Source organism: Drosophila sulfurigaster, chromosome 3 (assembly GCF_023558435.1).
Source record: "Drosophila sulfurigaster albostrigata strain 15112-1811.04 chromosome 3, ASM2355843v2, whole genome shotgun sequence".
Classification (NCBI taxonomy): Eukaryota; Metazoa; Arthropoda; class Insecta; order Diptera; family Drosophilidae; genus Drosophila; species Drosophila sulfurigaster.
The window spans coordinates 7,151,115-7,170,278 of NC_084883.1; the positions used below are offsets into that span (position 1 = coordinate 7,151,115).

The following is a 19,164-nucleotide window of genomic DNA, read 5'->3' on the forward strand; positions in this document are numbered from 1 at the left end:
ACTGCTACTGCGGCTGTAGCTGAAACCGAAACTGACCTTTGGCTGCCTTGGCTGACGACCCGTCGCCCATTCATTTGTTCGTGCGGTCAGTCGGTCGGTTGCCCTCGTCATTCGAATACTCGAATATCCGAGTACTCGAATGCTCATACTCACACCCATTCACAGTCGTCATGGACATTGAGTGACCTTTACTTGTCAACCATTACCTCTCACCCCTCATCCCTCATCTAACCCCATAGTTGCTGCCTGTTTTCAGTTTTACTTTAATCGCATTCGTGTTGTAGGTCAATTCCAGATTAAGTTGTAATTTGCAGCGGTAATTATTTCATAACTTCTGAATGGGTGAAAAGTGTTCGAGAAAGGGAATGGGTTTCTTAAAGACCTTTGGACTAGGGAGGGAGAACTTCTTTAAGAGTGTATCCTTGAAGGGTATGAACAAATTAAAGTAGATAATATTGTGGAGTGTGAGTGTGTGTGATAAAAAACTACTTTATTCTGTTTAAAATTCAACAAAGGTTCTAAATATCTTTAAAATGAATTCATCGTCTCAAATAACAGTTCCTCTATTGTTCATAAATAATACTCATTGGGGGTATTTAAGATTTGCAAATATTCTACGGGTACTTAAATAGTCCACATGGTAAGGGGTAGAATGCTATAATCTTTTTTTAATTTTCAGCTTAAACTATATATTAAATAAATTTAAAATCATTTAGCACAATGATTTGAAATAAAATGATTCTATATTAATAACATTTGCATGAGGAATTGTTTAATCGTCCCCCTTTTCTAGAAAATGTAATTTACATTCGTTCAATAACTAAATTTTATATATTCTATTCCTGTGCTACGCAAGGTAAATTTCTTTAGGATCTGTTCATATATTTTTGGCTATGCCTTCGATTTGAACACATTAATTCTTAAGCTTCTACTATAGTACAGCTTACTAAATGCACTATATTCTTTTGTCACGTTCGCAGCATTTTCACGATTTATTAAAGATTTGCAGGCAGATACAGATACATTAATTCGATGCCCCCATGTCCATGAGCATAATCAAGAGCAATTGCGATGTTTAAAGAAATCCAAATCGTAGCGAGTGCCACAGTTAAAGATACAGAAACAGATACAAACACAGACACAGAGACATATGCCACACATATCCCCAACCTCAACCTGGCATGTGTTGCCAATTGACTGTTGGAGTCAGATTCCCAGCTGAGGTCGGAGTATTTAGATCAGGCAACATTATGCAGAGTAATCGCTTTACAGGCGGCCGCTGCACGTTTTGTGCAAATTATTGCTGCATGCCAAACATGCGACCGGCCGACTGGGGCAACTGCACGCTTCTCGTTCCACACTCCACACTTCTTATTGGTCACTTTGCCACAGCATGTTGCACTTAAGTGTGGCATTCTTGTATGCATTCTGTGGCTACGCTTTGCGCCTCATTTAATACGAAATGCTCCAAAAAATTAACCTTGTAAGATTGGAAATTAGCCGCAAATTAGTGACTACAAATATTCTTTTAGAGCTCTTTGAAATGTATTCGTATTAGGTGCGTGCAAAAAATAACATTTTATAAACATTTATGAACATACATTTTTTAAATTTCGGGGCTTTATTATTTTGGTTGACAATTTATTATATTGTGTTCCATATGTATGGTATAGCTTGCCGTTATACCACACATAGTATATTTCAGTATTTTCTGTTAATTATTAGGTATATTTAATCAATATTATAACTTTGTGCCGGCACGAAATGTATGTGACAGGTAGAAGGAAGCATCTCCGACACTATAAAGTGTATATATTTTTGATCAGCATCAATAGCCGAGACGATCTAGCCATATCCGTTTGTCTGTCTGTGTGTCTGTCCGTCTGTCCGTATGAAACATTGGATCTCACAGGCTATAAGAGATATAACTATAATTTTTTTCGATAGCATTTGTTATGCTTGCACGCAGATCAAGTTTGTTTCAAAATTTTGCCACGCCCACTTCCGCCCGCTCAAATCAAAAAAATTGAATAACCAGCGTAATTTTAAATTGCGAATTTTGGTGAATACAATTATAACAATAGTATTTATGATTCCTGAAAATTTAGTTGCGATCAGATAAAAAAGGTGGAAGTTATTAAAGAAATACTTATCTATGAGCAAAAACGCCTTCTTACTAGGGGCCTTAGTTGCTTTGGCTGATACGAGGGTTGCTATTTATATTTCTGGCCTAATAATGAAAATGCGAATATTTATAAAAAAAATGGATTTATTGTTTGTCACAGTATTCTCCAGCAAGATTTATATACTTTTGAATGCGCTCAACCCAATTGTCGAAGCACTTTTTCCACTCTGATTGAGGCACCTCCAAAACATGGTTTTTGAACACTTTAACAGCACTTTCTGACATCGAAAATCGATGACCACGCCTTTTTTCCTTGATGTACGGGAATAAAAAGAAGTCATTGGGTGCCAAGTTAGGGCTGTACGGCGGATGACCTATAAATTCCACGTTTTGACCGGAAAAAAGGCGCGGGTTTGAGCTGGTGTGTGAGAGTTCGTGTTGTCATGGTGCAGAATGATCCATCTTTTCTTGTTCGTTTTTCGAAATTCCACAAGGATTTCAGGCAAACAAATTGTGGTGTACCACACAGAATTGACCGTCCTACATTGCTCAAGCGAAACTGTCGCCACATGACCAGTTTAACCGAAGAAACAGGCGACCATTTGCTGAATAGTGCTTCCTCCACGAACAAGGTTCGTTGGATTTGGCTCGTCTTGAAAGACCCACACGGTCGATTGCTGTTTTGTTTTGGGCTCATAACCATATATCCATGAATCGTCACCTGTGACGATCTTATAAATGTTTTTTGAAGCACAGGGAATGTATTTTTTCAAAATTTCTTTGAACCAATTCACACAAGCCTTTTTTTGAGCAATTGTCAAATTGTGCGGGATCCAACGAGAACAATCCTTTTTTACGACCAGGTGTTTATGCAATATCGAATGTATTCTGGTGGAAGAAATGTCAAAGGATGCCTCTATCTCACGATATGTCACATGACGATCTAGCATTATCAGTTCACGAACGGCATCAATGTTTTCTGGCACAACGTCTGTTTTTGGACGACCTTCACAACCTTCGTCTTCCAGCGAGCATCGGCCACGATAGAATCCATTAAATCAGTTTTTCACAGGCCTATAGGATGGCACATCATCGCCTTACAAAGATTTAAGTTCATCGGTGCACTCTTGTCGTAATAATCCAAGTCGAAAGTTGTGAAAAATTATTGCTCGAAAGTGTTCACGAGTTAATTCGATTTTTCTGCCGAGGTAAGTTTTTGATTAATCGTTTATCGATATCATACGTGGTCGCACATGAAAAAGTTGTATGGAGCTTTTATCAATAAAAGTCCAAACTTTCTTTGGGAAGTAGCCAATTGGTCATAATATGGCTAGAAGTGACCTAGGCCAGAAACTTAAATAGCAGCCCTCGTAATCTGGTATAATGTGCCGCGTATTGTATTTTTTGAATGCAGTACTATATCGATATACCAAATATAACATTCGGTATATTTTAAATATTTTGTAATATTTTCGGTATATTTTGAAAATAATTCCGCAATATTTTCTTTTTATTCAAAATGGGTAGCGGGTATCTCACAGTCGAGCACACACGACTATAACTTTCTTACTTGCTTGTTTTTGGGATTGTAAACCTTTGAAATACTAGAATGCCGTAAACCGGTCTCTACATTTAATCTACGACAAGTCCGAATAAAATGTGGACTTTTTGTGTTGTAGATTTTAAAAATAACCAATTAAACCAAGTGAAAGTACAAATAATTTTTCCGGTAATGGTATTTCTATATTATATAAAGATTTTTCTAATTTCGTATAATTTTAAATGTTGGAAAAAACAATTATTATGAATATTGAATGCAAATTCTGTGATAACCTTGTTGAACACCATTTTAAAGATTCGCCAGGTTATTTACTAAAAATGGCTCTCCCCTCTTCCAAATCTCAACCGAATTTAGTAGCATGTTGTGCGTGTTATCTCATGTAGTGTCACCCATCAAAGCTAACATCCCACAATAGCAACAACGACAACGACAACAACAAGATAAATGACAGCAATTGACTTCATTAGCAGTAAATGTCAAATGTTCAACGCGTCGTTGTGTGTGTGTGTGTGGCACAGCAGCTGAGCCTCGTGTTATGTTTATAACAACAAACAGAACAGCAAAGACCGCCCAAAACAACCCACATCCCCCTTCCACTTCCACTTCCCTGACTACCATCTACCATCGAATATTGCCAAAAATCCGGTTAGCGCAGTTTCTTAGTGGTTTTCTTTTTGCTGGGGCAGATAGAAAAAAAAATTTGCATACGCATTTTGCCTGCACCGTTTGGCAATCGGATGAACGGGGGTGGGAATTGAGCGAAGGAGGAGGGAGGCAGTGACTCCATTAAGGGTCTGGGACACACAATGAAACCATCAAAATCCAATGAAATAAAATAAAATTCCAATAAAAACATTTTGGCAAGAGGCAAAATACGACATGCGAAATGCGGGCGAGCTCAGCTCAGCTCGATGCCAAGGGCTAAGCGAGTGGGGAAGTCAAGGGGAGTGCCAGAGGGTGCGCTGTGAATGTCTTTGCTTTTGGTTCTCGGTGTTGACATGCGGTGAAAGTCTGCGAAAGTATCTGCGCTTGTGTGTGTGTGTGCAGCCAACCAAAAGCTGAGCACACACACACACACTTGACTGTCCCTTTTTTTGGCAGACGTGTGCATGGGATTTGCAAATTTTTCGCAATGTCGTGGAAAACCCACTGGAAAAACAGTTTTTCTTTGTCCTGAGCTCTGCTGGTTTCTGTTTGCCTTTTTGCCCTTGTTAGCGGTTTCTGCTCGGTGACACTGCTAAACTGCCAAATGCGTGAAATGTCAACATGTCACTTGCTTGACTCTATGTAGAAGGAAGGGGGGAAAGAACATGAGGAAGGGCCTGCAGAACTCGACTTTTGATTGGTGCAATCGACTGAACACTAATCGATCTAGACGCACTTCGATAGTAAAGTCGATTTCATTGCATGGCCAATTTATTGCATAGACTTAGATTAATATATTTTCCATATAAAATAACTTTAAATTGATCTTTAATAGTAATTGATACCAAAAATTTAAGTGAAATAATATAATAAATTAAAAAAAACAAGTAAGAACGTTACAGTCGAGTGTGCTCGACTGTGAGATACCCGCTACCCATTTTTAATAAAGGTAAAATATTGCGGTATCATTTTCAAAATATACCGAAAATACTAAAAATATACCAAATGGTATGTTTGGTATGTTTGTATCGATATAGTACACCATTCAAAATATACCATAGACGGCACAATGTGGCAGATTGTCGGCCAAAGCAACTCAGACCCCTAGTAAGTAGGCGTTTTTGCCCATACAAAAGTATTTCTTTAATAACTTCCACAATTTTATCTAATCGCAACCAAATTTTCAGGAATCATAACTACTATAGTTGAGTTAAAATTACGCTTATTCGATTTTTTTGATTTGCTATGGAAGTTATATGGAAGTTATTAAAGAAATACTTTTGTATTGACAAATATGCCTACTTACTAGGGGCCTGAGTTGCTTTGGCTGACAATCTGGTATATTGTGCCGTCTAAGGTATATTTTGAATGCGGTACTACACCGATATACCACATATACCATTTGGTATATTTTTAGTATTTTTGCAGTATATTTGGTATGTTTTGAGAATCATACCGCAAAATATATTGCTTTTATTTAAAAGGGGTAGCGGGTATCTTACAGTCGAGTACTCTCGACTGTAGCTTTTTTACTTGTTATATTACAAAACCCGTTCTAGTAAAATGTCATACAACCAAGTTCAAATTGTAGTGTACGCTCATGAATATTATTATCAAGTGATCACAAAAATACGATTCAAGCCAAACATACTTTTAAACCGATAAATAAAAATAAATTACTTATATATGAGTTTATTGAATTCCATGTTGTATATAAATCTAATAGGAGTCTAATCAAAAAAAAAAAATTAAAAATTAATCCATTAGATACGCCTACGGTGTCAATTACCCGACAATTATGAGTCCAACTGAAGATAATGCCAAGAACTGTGACAGCATCCGCATTTACGAGTGCTCTATAGAAATCTATCTTTTGTGTTCTAGTTCGGAATTTAAGCCGAAAAACTTGTTTGCTTGCTGGCATCGCCTACGCAATTGAACAGTTGTTAAGTTGGCTATAAAAGCGTTGCGTTAATTGGCCATCAGCATCAGTCGTTGACGAACCAACAAAACAAACTCAAAACAATCAACATGCAAGTAAGTGTGATCCAGCCTTAACAATTGCTTCAGATTCCTGATTCTCTTCTCTGACTTTCAGTTCCTTATCTGCTTTGCTCTGTGCCTGGCTGTCGCCCAAGCTGGTTACCTGGCTTCTCCTGTCACCACCTACGCCGCAGCACCTGCCTTCACTGCTCCAGTGGCCACCTATGCTGCTGCTGCTCCAGTTACAACTTATGCTGCTGCTTCCCCAGTGGCCACCTATGCTGCTGCTGCTCCAGTGACAACTTATGCTGCTGGTGCTCCTGTGGCCACTTACTCCGCTGCCTATCCCGCTTACACTCGCTCTGTGTACAGTGCTCCCGCCTATGCAGCACCCGTGACAACTTACTCAGCTCCTGCTTACACTGCTCCGATCACCACCTATGCGGCTCCTGCCATCGTCAGCCCCTTCCTCAAGAAGAAGTAAGAATCTCCCTTCTCTTTAGACGAATTTTCCCAACTGATTTCCTTTAACTAAAATGCTTGCACAATAAACTTTCAATTGACAGTTGAATACACGAGTATTATTTATTCATTATTTATTTCATTTGATATATATTAGGTATTCAAGATACGAATTAGAAGGAGAAATACATCTAGTTATACGTCTCTTAACTTACTTGAAAGTTAGCTAAGAAGTCTTTTCAATACTGGCCTGATTATTCTTGATACTTAGCTCGTACAATTGAGAATATTTTCGCTAAACTGGACGTGGGCGTCAAGTGACCAATCACACGGATTAATTGCTTGGCGATAAGCAAAGCTCACCAGACACAAACCAGCAGCTCGGGAGTCGGGAGTGTGGCCTCTATGAACTGGCAAACGCGCGTGCTCAAATAAATCATTTCTAAGACATGGCAGGCAGCCGGAGGGAAGCAGACACTCGTTGGGCAATCCATGGCGATCTCATTTCAAGTGCAAAAGTGCCGCAAGTGGCAAAGAAACTACCAGGCTGAAAAGGTGACTGCCACAACAATTGTGGGTGTAACAAATTCGCCGTCCAATCGCGACCAAATCGTAAACGACCAGCGAACACACAAGACAGAACAAGACCCCAGACCCCAACTCTCGCGATCCAACAGTCTCTCAGTCTTGGACCCAACGCGAATTCAAACTTCCCATTCCCAGCTCGTATGTGGCATGGGGGCAGCAGCAGGGACAGCGATCGCTTCTCACCCTGTCCAGAATATTGGCAAAGTGAAAGCCGCTCTGTTCACTGCAAGGATGAAACAAGAGAGTGTGAGAGAGGGAGGGGGAATCGGACAGACAGTCAAGGATTACAATTTAGACACCGGAAAACAATGAAATTGACAGCGCATAAGCTTTGGGCGATCATCTGCTCAACCATTTAGTGGATATTTGTTGAGAATTCTTTGCGGCGCTGTCTTTTTATCAATCTAAAAGTGGTAAGTACGAGTATTGTGCGACTGAGTTGCCAACGCGAAATGTAGTTTTAATATATTAAAATAGGCCTATAATATAATGTGTCTTTATAATCTTTAAAAATATGGTTTCAATATTTCGTGATATAAACTTTACATATTTATAGAATAGTTGCTTAAAATTCTTAAGCCATTTTATTCAAAAATTGTCTTTTATTATTTTTGAATAAGTTTCTTCGATATCCATCAGTGTTTTATTTCTTATAAAACCTCAAAAAAAAATTATTTTTGAGGCTCATGATGTGACTAGTCTGTCTAATAAGTCTTTTTTTTTTTAAATAAACAGTAATATTTATTTTATTCAGTTAAATATATTTTCTTAACATTTAAATGTTTTTAATAGAGTTCCTTAAATTTTTATCCGTTTCTTTTTATGCTTCGACAACCCTGTGGCCCAAATTGTGCACATTCAGGAAGCATGGTAAGCGAACTCTACTCACCGCTAGTGGAGCCACAAGAATCACTTGCAAAGTGTTGCCCCAAAATGCCGCACGAACACCGTTCAATTGTATTTAAGAAGCCAAATGACCTCCGGCGCCCTCCCAGCGCAGCAGTGTAAAGCGGAGCGGGGGAGGTCAGTGAAGAGTGTTGGCTTACTCACTTATTCACAAATCAATGCCTGCTTAGCCAAGACTGGTCAGTTTGGCAAACGGAGCTAACAAGGCTTTCTGCAACTGCTGCCAAGAGTGCTACCACTCCCCTCCCCTACCCACACTTCCATCTTCCTACTTCACTATGTGTGTATGTGGCTATAACGCATACAAATATTATTATATTTAAGCCTAGACAGAGACTCATTTCGTGCCAAGCATCGATTCCTGTACTCTGATATAATCACGATGCCGAACGGCAAACTCGCACGCGCAACGTCTGGACTTAGCTCTGGGATGTGGATGTGTCCATAGTTGCAGTTGTAGTTGTAGTTGAGGTTGTGGATATGGAATTATTTGGTGCTTGGACGAAATTACAGGCTTCGGATTCTATGAGTTGCAGCTGCGTAGTTATGACCATGTTTGTCTATTGTCTATTTAATGTCGTGTTTTTTATGCCTTTTTTTAGCATCTCTTTTATTGTAAGTGTTTTGGCAAATTCCTTAACTTACACGTAAGATCTACTGATCTATTGCTGACGAATGTTTAGTAAATTCGACATAAAATGACTGCTAATACCGAGAACAAGTCATATCATTTGGACATAACTTTATTTCAGTTGTATATCTGAATTTATTGAAAGTGTGACGGATAAATACTAATTGGAAATAAACAAAACTATTTAAAATTTGTGTTTATGATCACATTCATAAGAATATACATTTAGTATATGTTTACAATTCGTAGTTGTACATCCGCTACCTATAGAGTAGGAGGTTATTATAACTTTGTACCTGCAGAAAATGTTCGTAACAACCAGAAAAACTCATCTCCGACCCCATAGAGGATTTCTTAAGTTTGAACGCAGATCCAGTTTGTTTTAAATTTTTGCAACGTCCTCTTCCGCTTCCACAAATCGATAAAAGTCTATTAACAAGCGTATTTTTTAATTAAGAGTCGTGATTTTTGGTATATACAACAATAACTACAGTCTTTATGATGAAGTTATCAAGGAAATACTTTTGAATGGGAAACAACGAAAACTTTTAAATGGAGTACTATATATAAATACCAAATATAGCATTTGGTATGTTTGAGATACATATACTATTCATTTGAGATATTTTGACATTAATACCGTTCTTCTTTGCTTTTATTCACAATGACTCGCGAGTATTTCAGAGTCGAGCACGCTCGAGTGTATGTTAGGTTTCTTACTTGTTTACTCTATGACACACTTTTAATATATTCGTTATATCAAATAAAGCATCTGTAATAGTTTAGTATATTTTTTTATATTAATTCGGTATATTTTAACAAAACATTGTAATAAGGAGCACTCAACTGCCGCGTTCTTAGTTGTTAAGAATATTTACATGCATTAGGCAAGATCATAAATAAGGAAATGTGTACGCCGTAGATGAAGATAAATAAGCAGTTGGTACAGTGGGACCACTTAGGAACCTCGCAAGTTAAAAACTGATTTATGTCAATTTCAGGTACGAAGCAATACGTCATATATAACACGCCACGGTGCCAAAAAAAAAAACACACAAAAAAAGTAAACAATGAAATACAATAGAGGAGTGAGTTGAGGTAGCGGGAGAATAAAAATGGGAATTGAAAAATCCTTCACCTTCGTTAATACAAATGACGCCCCATGAGACCAGGGAACATCGCGGGAAGAGACTCAACTAAACAACAGACTGCACACGTACAAGCACACGCACTACAACAACAACAGCAACAACAACGACAGGAAAAGAATGGATAAGAAACCTCCCGGATATGTTCGAGCGGAAGCTGAGAAAGTAGCAAAGTCCACAAAAAAGTATATGGAGAATAAGAAGAAGAAGTTGAGAAGCAACGAAAAAAAATCATTTACATGTGACGGGGGGAGACAATGCGTAGAGGGATGATTATTAAATGGGTGGCATGTTTAACTATAAAACGAGACGCCGATGAGCTTGAGGATGAAGAGGACAAGGGTGGGTGCCAATGACGGACAGCTCGGGATTTGCATGTGCGCTCAGAGGGGAGCTGGAGTGGGGAGTACTGGATTCCACACTGGAATGAGCACAGACAGGGGGTCTCAACTTGTTCGACTGAATGGACACGAAGGAGGCTGGGCTGACGAAGAACTTGGACAGACTATTGGTGTGACAAGCAGCTGCTATGGCTGTGAGTCGTAAGTGCGCCACTTGAAACCGCCTTAAAGTGTGTACAGTACAGAGTAGAGTACAGTGTCCTGGGTAGAGCAGGGAAGCAGAAGTAGAAGCCGAAGCAAAAGCAGTAACAGCAAAAGCAAAAGCAGATTCAGCAGCCACTGAATTATGCAAAAGATTTACGCGCTTGCCTTCAAGGGACCCAGCAACTTTTTTTGTGGGCGTTAGCGGCCTCATCCGCCACCCCTCAGTTGCTCCCTTGGCCATTTGCCGTTAGAGCGTATAAACTTTGGAGCCGGACGCCAAACGCATGTGACAGTCATACACTCAGTTCGCAGAGTGGGAATTTGCTTGGAGTGCCCACTGTGCGACAGTTGGCATAGACTGTCGCTGGGCGGTTGTCAGAAACAAAACAACCAAAATTTGTTTCACAAGCCAACAAAGCTCACAGGATTACATAGAAATGTGCTCAGAAGGCCTATGGCCAAGTGGTAGGACAATTCTGAGAATTTATTCGAAGAAGCGCGGCAGTTAATCATTTCTTTGCGTTTTTCTGCGAAAGTGAGAGCATGTCAAGAAAAATATTATATAATATTTTAAGTGAAAGCTCCAAAAAAAAACTACTTAAGTTTATCCAAAGATGAAAAATCATCATCTGAAAGCATAGGATATAAAATTAATTGTAAGTCTATTTATATTGATAATACAAAGAAATTACTAAAGCTACAAATAATTATATATTTTTAATGCAGTATCTTACACTTTAGTATCTCTTACTTGATTAATTTTGAAGTCTTTCAAATAACTATGTATTTTATATTGCTTGTCATTTAAATTATAACTCTAGTGTTATATTTGCACTTATTACCAAATCACAACTAACTTTAACATTTTTAAATGATTTCTATTGATATATTAAGATTGTAAGTTTATAAATAAATAAGTCCGTAAATAACTGACGCTGTTTAGTAATTTGGTAAAATAAATTGTTTAGATTTAGCAAAGCTCACAATTTCCCATATCAATATTCAGACGATTGTGCGGGATCTTAAAAAGAAACCCAATCACTCAATTTGTAGGCAATATGGCGCCTAGCGGTCAAATGGCAATATAAAATCAATATTGATCTCAGTTTCTAGGCAGAGAGTGCGAGGGAGAAAGAGATCAAGAAGAAGCGGCGAGGTTGGGCAATGAATCGAGTCTGATCCCAGATTCGTGAACTTAAATACGTAGAAAATAAATCGCATGCGATAGAAAAGAGCATTGAATTCTATTAAAAGGAATATGCAAAATATAAAAAATATAAAAAGAGAGGTGCTTTGATCTAAGCCGCATGCAAAGCTCAAGCAAATGAAGAGTCCCGAGTTCAACGTGGCAGACAGTGAACGAAGCAGGTAGAAGCCACAGGCAGCATTTGTAGAGGCGAAAATCGTTGAAATATTTCAATTAACTTAAAGTGCGCCGCCGAGTACGACTTGGATGATCTAGAGATGGTCTGAGGATGAGCATAAGCATGAGGATGAGGTTAGGCAACTCAGAGACTTGAGAGACTGCAAGCTGGCGACTTGGCAGCTTGGCAACTTGGCGACTTGGCGGCTCTGGCGTCGGACAATAAACAATGTTTTGACAAATCGCTGAAAATTGAGTGCGCAAAATTATTATTTTCAATTTAAAAATCAAAAGCAGCTACCCCGAGAACAAGTCTTCAGAAACAGACCATCGATTGGCAGTCGTGTGTAGAAAGAGAGAGGAACGCATTGAACAATATATGGGTATTAAATTTGCCGCCTTGGCATGTTCCATGGCTCACGGGTTTGCTAATGATTGCAAATTAAGAATTTAATATCGACATAGGATCTCCAGTGGAGCACATCGACTGCATGTATGGGATCGAGTATGGATCCTATGTGGTTATAAATTTGCTAGGAAATTGCCTTGGCCTGCACTAGTTCGCCATTATACTAAATCAGATGAAACGATTCAAAGGAGTTCGTCTGGGACTGGGATTGGAACTGGGAGTAGGACTTCTTTTGGGTGTTTGACCTTTGGAATAGTTTCACGCCTAGCTGTTGGATCAATGGGCCGATGGGACGCCCACTTCAATCAAATTTTTTGATTGGATTGTTTCGGAAGCAAGTCGTCATTAAATCAAATATCATAATTATATAAACAGCTAACGTGCGGGAGAAAGGTCTTTTGGATTCGGGTTACAACGGTCTGACTTTTGATTAAAATCTGTTTCCACTTGCATCTGCCACTTGCACAACTTACAAAAAACAACTCGAGCAACTTGAACAACTTGGGGGCAAATTGTAATTGGCTTCGCTAACTAGGAAGCTGCCCAGAATGTTCACACATTCACCAGAGTTCGAATAGCAGCTGCTGCTCCTCCAAGAAGAGCAAAAGAAGAAGAAGAAGTGCCAGCAAATCAGTGGGTAAACTGAACGTTAACGTTAACCTGATTATGGGTATTAGAGCCTATAAGAAAGTGCCTCAAAATCCAAACTCAACTCAGGCATTGCGTTGCACGTTCAACTACGCAGTCAACTGATGGTTTCAGCTCCTGCTCCAGCATCTCTAGCATCGGCATCGGCATCTGCAGCTCCAGTGATCCATGGCGTGAACTATTCAAGTGTAAGGAGAGTACACATTATAATGCTGATTATAATCAGTAGCTGGCAAAGTTGAATGATTCTGGGAGGGATCCCGTTGGGCAAATAATGTCAAGCGAAGCTCAACTGCAGCTCATTAACTGGCTAACGGTAAAGGAGAGTGCTGGGCATCCTTGTAAATCGATAAAATTAAAGGAAAATTCTCGCACAAGAGACCCAAGTAAAAATTACGAACTCCAAATGAAATCATTCTCTCTCTCTCGCATAGACACGAACGCAAAGTGAGTGAATAAAGAGAGCGAGGGAGAGATAAAGTGGGAGAGAGGTGGGTTTTGCTAATGAGTGGAATGAACTCGAGAAATATCCCCAAGTCTGAGAACGCCATCACCAACTTTGTCGTTAGCAGTGCTCAGACGAATTTTTAAATTGGTTATAAACAAGAAAAAATATTTCAGTCGGGGTTGCAACAAATTAAGTTGCACCGAACTCGCGCTATGAAATAATAAATGATTTTATGATACCTTTACTAAATACCTGTCGAAGTATAGAATTTAATTGATGTAAGCCTTATTATAATTTTATACTTTCCAGTAATAATGATAATAGCTTATTATAAGACATCTTTTTATGATACCTTTTGATGCAGATTGTGCACATATAATAATTTGTTCATAATAAATTATATTATTAATTTTGCTTATAAATCTAAATGTAATATTTATAATGTTATATTTGCCTTTTAATTAAAAAACATTAGCCTACAAATTAAAAAAATTTTCATTAAAAATGTTTTATTTGGTACTTTCAGTTCATATCCTTAATTGTGATACTGTGGTTCGTACTAGCTTATATTTAAATGATAAAAGCAAAGCAATAACAAAAGCGCTTTCAATTCTCTAAAAAAATGTTTATTGTGAAAATAATAATAGCTGTGCATAAAGGAATCTTTGCTAGTTGTTAATTGTGAATATGTAAATGAAGGCATGGCCAACTCATACTCAAATGCTTGTTCGAGTATTTGAAGTATTCGCATTCGATTTTCGTATTGCGTGCTCGCTTTTAAAATAAAAAGTGCGTGCGTCTGTTCATGTGTGTATCTGCATCTGTGTCTGTTTCTGTGACTGTGTCTGTGAGTGCGTAATTTCATGAGGGAACACTGATTCGTGTATACACAAAAAGGACATTGCGACCCTTATGCCGCAAGGTAATACTCTCTTACAATCGTTCGCTCTGAATATAACAACAAAAACGAGAAAAAATTTCGGGCTGTAATTATGCAAATTAGTTTCTCGAGTCAGTTCTGGAAGCCCGAACCAAAGGACGAATACAAACAAGTTTTTCTATATCGAAACGCAAAATCTTCCAAAATATGTGTATGCATATATATTTTTATACCCGCTACCCATAGGGTAGAAGGGTATTATAACTTTGTGCCGGCAGGAAATGTATGTAACAGGTAGAAGGAGGCATCTCCGACCCTATAAAGTATATATATTCTTGATCAGCGTCAACAGCCGAGACGATATAGCCATGTCCGTCTGTCCGTCTGTCCGTCTGTGTGTCTGTGTGTCTGTGTGTCTGTGTGTCTGTCCGTCCGTCCGTATGAACACCTAGATCTCAGAGACTATAAGAGATAGAGCTATAATTTTTTTTCGACAGCATTTGTTATGTTTGCACGCAGATCAAGTTTGTTTCAAATTTTGGCCACGCCCACTTCCGCCCCCGCAAATCAAAAAATCGAATAACAAGTGTAATTTTAAAGCTAGAGCTACGAATTTTGGTATATACAATAATTACTGTAGTAGTTATGATTCCTGAAAATTTGGTTGTGATCAGATAAAAATTGTGGAAGTTATTAAAGAAATACTTTTGTATGGGCAAAAACGCCTACTTACTAGGGGTCTGAGTTGGTTTGGGTGACAATCTGGTACATTGTGTCGTCTATGGTATATTTTGAATGGTGTGCTGTATCGATATACCAAACATACCATTTGGTATATTTTTAGTATTTTTTAGTATTTTCGGTATATTTTGAAAATGATACCGCAATATTTTGCCTTTATTAAAAATGGGTAGCGGGTATCTCACAGTCGAGCACACTCGACTGTAACTTTCTTACTTGTTTGGAATTTGTTTTTTTTTTTTTGCATACTACGAGTAGAGCACGCACACTCATTAATTTTCATCAATGAGCCGATCGGAACTGAGCCGCGGCTTACAGCGGCGAATGTGAATGTTTGCATATGCGAGGATACGCAGCCAGCCAATGACAGCGTCAGGATCTTACGAATGGGCTGCGCATCATTAATTTTTAGAGCTTAGCCAGATGACAAGCCAAGCAAGCAAGCAAGCAGACACACACACAGAGAGTCGAGGCCCACGAGGCACCTCGAGGCTGACTGCCCGCTTGACGCTTCACTGGCAAATCCAATAAAAAAGCAGCAGAGCGCAACACAGCGACAACAAGCAGCAGGAGCAGGAGCAGAAGCAAAAGCGCGAGTTGGAGTTGAAGAAGGAGGACGAGGCGTGTGTGCCACAAGACAACAACTACACAAAAATCATTAAAATTTACAGCCAGGGTAAAGAGCTGTTTGGGTAGCAGCAACTGAGTCCTGTGGGCAGGACTCGACACAACTCCTTAAAACATCCTCTCTGTCCTCTCTGCATAGCAATCTCCCTTCATCTACTCGTCAACATTCTCAGCCTCATCCACATCAAACATCAAATGCGGCAAATGGAAGACAGCGCAGCGAGTGTTGGGAATATTTATAATATTCAAGGATTTTCTAGTTGACGTTTAGCCAAAAAGAAAAAACGAAATTTTCGACTGAAACAAACGGCAAAACAAACAGAAGAGCTAAAGAGGAAAAGCCAACAGCGGCTCTTACAAGATGCGTAATAGTAAAAATCATTAATATTCATCGCATTCTCAAGATAGAGCAACAGCAAATGTTAAAAGTGAATTAAATGCATATGCCAAAATGAAAAAAGAAAATTTTGAAGGAAGATGTCAGATACATTCCAATCAAATCCTTAAACATGGAAGCTTAAGGTTGGGCTTAACGTCGAGCTAGCTCAGTTCAGTTTAATACAAAACAAAAATTGCTTCAAATTATATCTGCATACATAATAATAATACAATGCAAAAAAAAGTATTTCATATTATTATTTTGCATTTAAAAATGGTCTGAATTAAAATTAGGGAAATTCGAAATAAACAAAGTACATTTAACTTTCGATTGTGATACACGCCACACCGATTATCTATAAAATCAGTGCAGTATTATTACTTAAAACTAAACTAGTCTTCCAAAAAAATACTAAAATGTACAGAAGACAGTACTTGGTGTATCGATATGATAATTCGGATTGTCAACCAAAACAACTCGGTCTTTTATTTACTATATTATCAAATTATTTCTTAAATAACTTCAACAATGTTTATTTCATTTCTATTATATTTCTATAATGTTTTTCCAATGGCAACCAAATTTTCAGAAACCATAAAGACAGCAGTTGTTATTGTATATGTAGCAAAAATCTATCATGAAGAGCGCGTTCTATTCTTGTTTGTGGGCGTGAAAAATATCTAAAACTAATATTATATTCATATGAAGATAACGGATTTTTATTTTGCTTGTTACGTTTTCGATGCGTGCTTTTCATTTGAATGTCGTCAAGTCTTGTCTTTTGTTATAATTTTTGCAATTATTTCGCTTTCTATTTTGCGACACACAATGATCGTATTACTCAACTTGAAAATTCACATATATGCCATTTTAATAATATTTTAATATATATTAAGTATTAAATAACCGTTACCACTTTATTCGAAACTGAATATACTAAAAGTATAATGAGATGCTTTTTCCTTTTTCCAATTTTAGAAACATCGTTTGTTCTATGTGAACAAATAGGAAGCTTAATTAATGACTTTAAAATTATCATAAACGATTAATTCGATACGATTAAAGAAAGAAGTGTTTAAATTTCCAAGCACAGCGAATAATAATAATAATAACAAAATTAGTTTCAATCAGTCCTTCTCAAGAAACTTAGCATATCAATTCTTCTTATTTGCACCATTCGAGGAATTAACTACGAGTTATTTTCCAACAAATATGTATATTATTGCCTCGCAATTCTTGTGCTTATGAGTTTAGTTTCATATGTATTCGTAAGTACAACTAAAATGGAGTTCATAACAAAAATCACGCATTTCCGTCACGTATGCCACTTCCGGTCAAGCTCATGTCGAACAGCATGTGTTTCCCTCCCTGCCGTTCTTGCTCCCTCTAATCTCACATCGTAAAAAAAATTAAGAAAATGTTGAATCATTTGCTTGGAAAATGACTTTTTAATATGCGACACACTTTTTGCCGCTTTGTGTTGAGCTTTGGGCAGCTGACTCTGCGCGCTTTACTAATTTGAATATTTATCAGAGCCGAAAATACGCATGAGAGTCCTTGAGCCAAACCGGAAGTGCGTAGCGGTCATTAGGCCGGGCATTACATGTGCTGCCTTGCCACCTTGCAACCTCCACACTCTCATCCGTGCCACAACTCGTTGCACAATGGACTGTTGTAAGTAGCACGCGTGCCAGTCCAAGTGCTAGCCCACATACTCGTATCCCTGCAGGACATGCAGCTCAACCTTTGCTAATTACCCAAAATGTGCCCTTGGTCAGCTTGTTTTTATTCCCCAATATATCCACTAAACATTTCTGTTTGATTTGCATAAATTACGCATTGCTGGGGCTGTTCGAAATTAATGAAAACCTGCCAGGACATGCAAGGTAGTTGTCGCTGTAGTTGGCTAACACGTAAGGCAAATTCGGCTTGTTACCAAATGACTTTCTGATTGCAAACGGAAACACAGCTACAAATATTGTAATGTGTAACCTCATATGGCTGAGCTTATATTTAATGCGAATAAATAATATACTAGTGCTTGCTACTTCACAAACACTTTTGCCTAATGAAATTACCGACATTTGTCAGAAGATTTAGGAAGGATATTCAAACGAGTTATTATTTTTCTAAAAGAATTGCAAGATCAACTCTGTACAAATATAAATATACATACATTAATAATATTATATAAATAAATAAAATAAATATATAAAACCATTATACAATATTTCAACATAGTTCACATTGGTTAACTCTTTGGTTCTGCACTGTCAAATCCTGTAGATTATATTTTATAGGCTTTTCTATAAATTCACATTTTATTATATCGTCTTTGTAATGCAAATGTGCAACAAATTGTCATACCCAAAAAATGCATGAAAATTTGCATTTCATAGTGTGCCTAGTGTGTTTCAATGACGACAGCACCCAGGAAATAATAAGTTGAATTGCAAACAATACGAATTCACTTTATAATTTATACCTCGAATCGGATTCGCTTTGTGTTTGCATTGTGCGCACTTGTTGGCTGGCTTTGTTGCCCAAATCGGGTCGAGGATATACGCAATGTTAGGGATTGCGAATGTGCGAAAATTGCAACCCTGTTGAAAAGTGCAATGCCAAAATTGCGTAAGGATAATGGATGAGGATTTTATTAATGACTTGTTGGTGATGTTATGTCAATAAACTGGGGTTGCAGTTTCATGAATTGGCATAAGTACATGTGGGAATTTTATTTCAAAATGCCAATGCATTTGCATGACAAGGGTTTAGGTTTTTCGTGTCTGATGTTATGTGTTGCAATTGATTGATAGACAACCTTAAGTAAAAAGAAAAAAACCTTATTATTTAATAACCCTTCAAGGCTTATAACTTTAATGTTGCTTACCTAAAACTCCCAATAAAATACCTCTAAAATATAGTACTGATTTCAAAAGTCTAGTGCCAATTGTGCTAAAAAGTTCATGTTGTAAATCTTATTATAACGCTTAAGTATTAATTACGCTCAGTACTAATTGCCTAACAAGCGGTCATAAAAAAACCCTCCATCCAATCCACTTAAAGTGACCACAC

The 19,164-nt window shown here is 37.9% G+C and overlaps 1 protein-coding gene and 1 long non-coding RNA gene across 2 annotated transcripts; both read left to right on the plus strand.

The window, feature by feature from the left end:
- The first annotated feature begins 6,229 nt into the window (after nucleotides 1–6,229).
- Nucleotides 6,230–6,798, plus strand: LOC133845082 (cuticle protein 16.5-like). The gene is made up of 2 exons (XM_062279425.1): nucleotides 6,230–6,368; nucleotides 6,430–6,798. The coding sequence occupies exons 1-2, from the start codon at nucleotides 6,363–6,365 to the stop codon at nucleotides 6,796–6,798; spliced, it is 375 nt and encodes a 124-aa protein (XP_062135409.1). The 5' UTR covers nucleotides 6,230–6,362.
- A 128-nt stretch (nucleotides 6,799–6,926) lies between these two features.
- LOC133845083 (uncharacterized) lies at nucleotides 6,927–11,268 on the plus strand. The gene is made up of 3 exons (XR_009894690.1): nucleotides 6,927–7,781; nucleotides 9,741–9,844; nucleotides 9,903–11,268. It is a non-coding gene; the product is annotated as an uncharacterized LOC133845083 (long non-coding RNA).
- The last annotated feature ends 7,896 nt before the right edge of the window (nucleotides 11,269–19,164 follow it).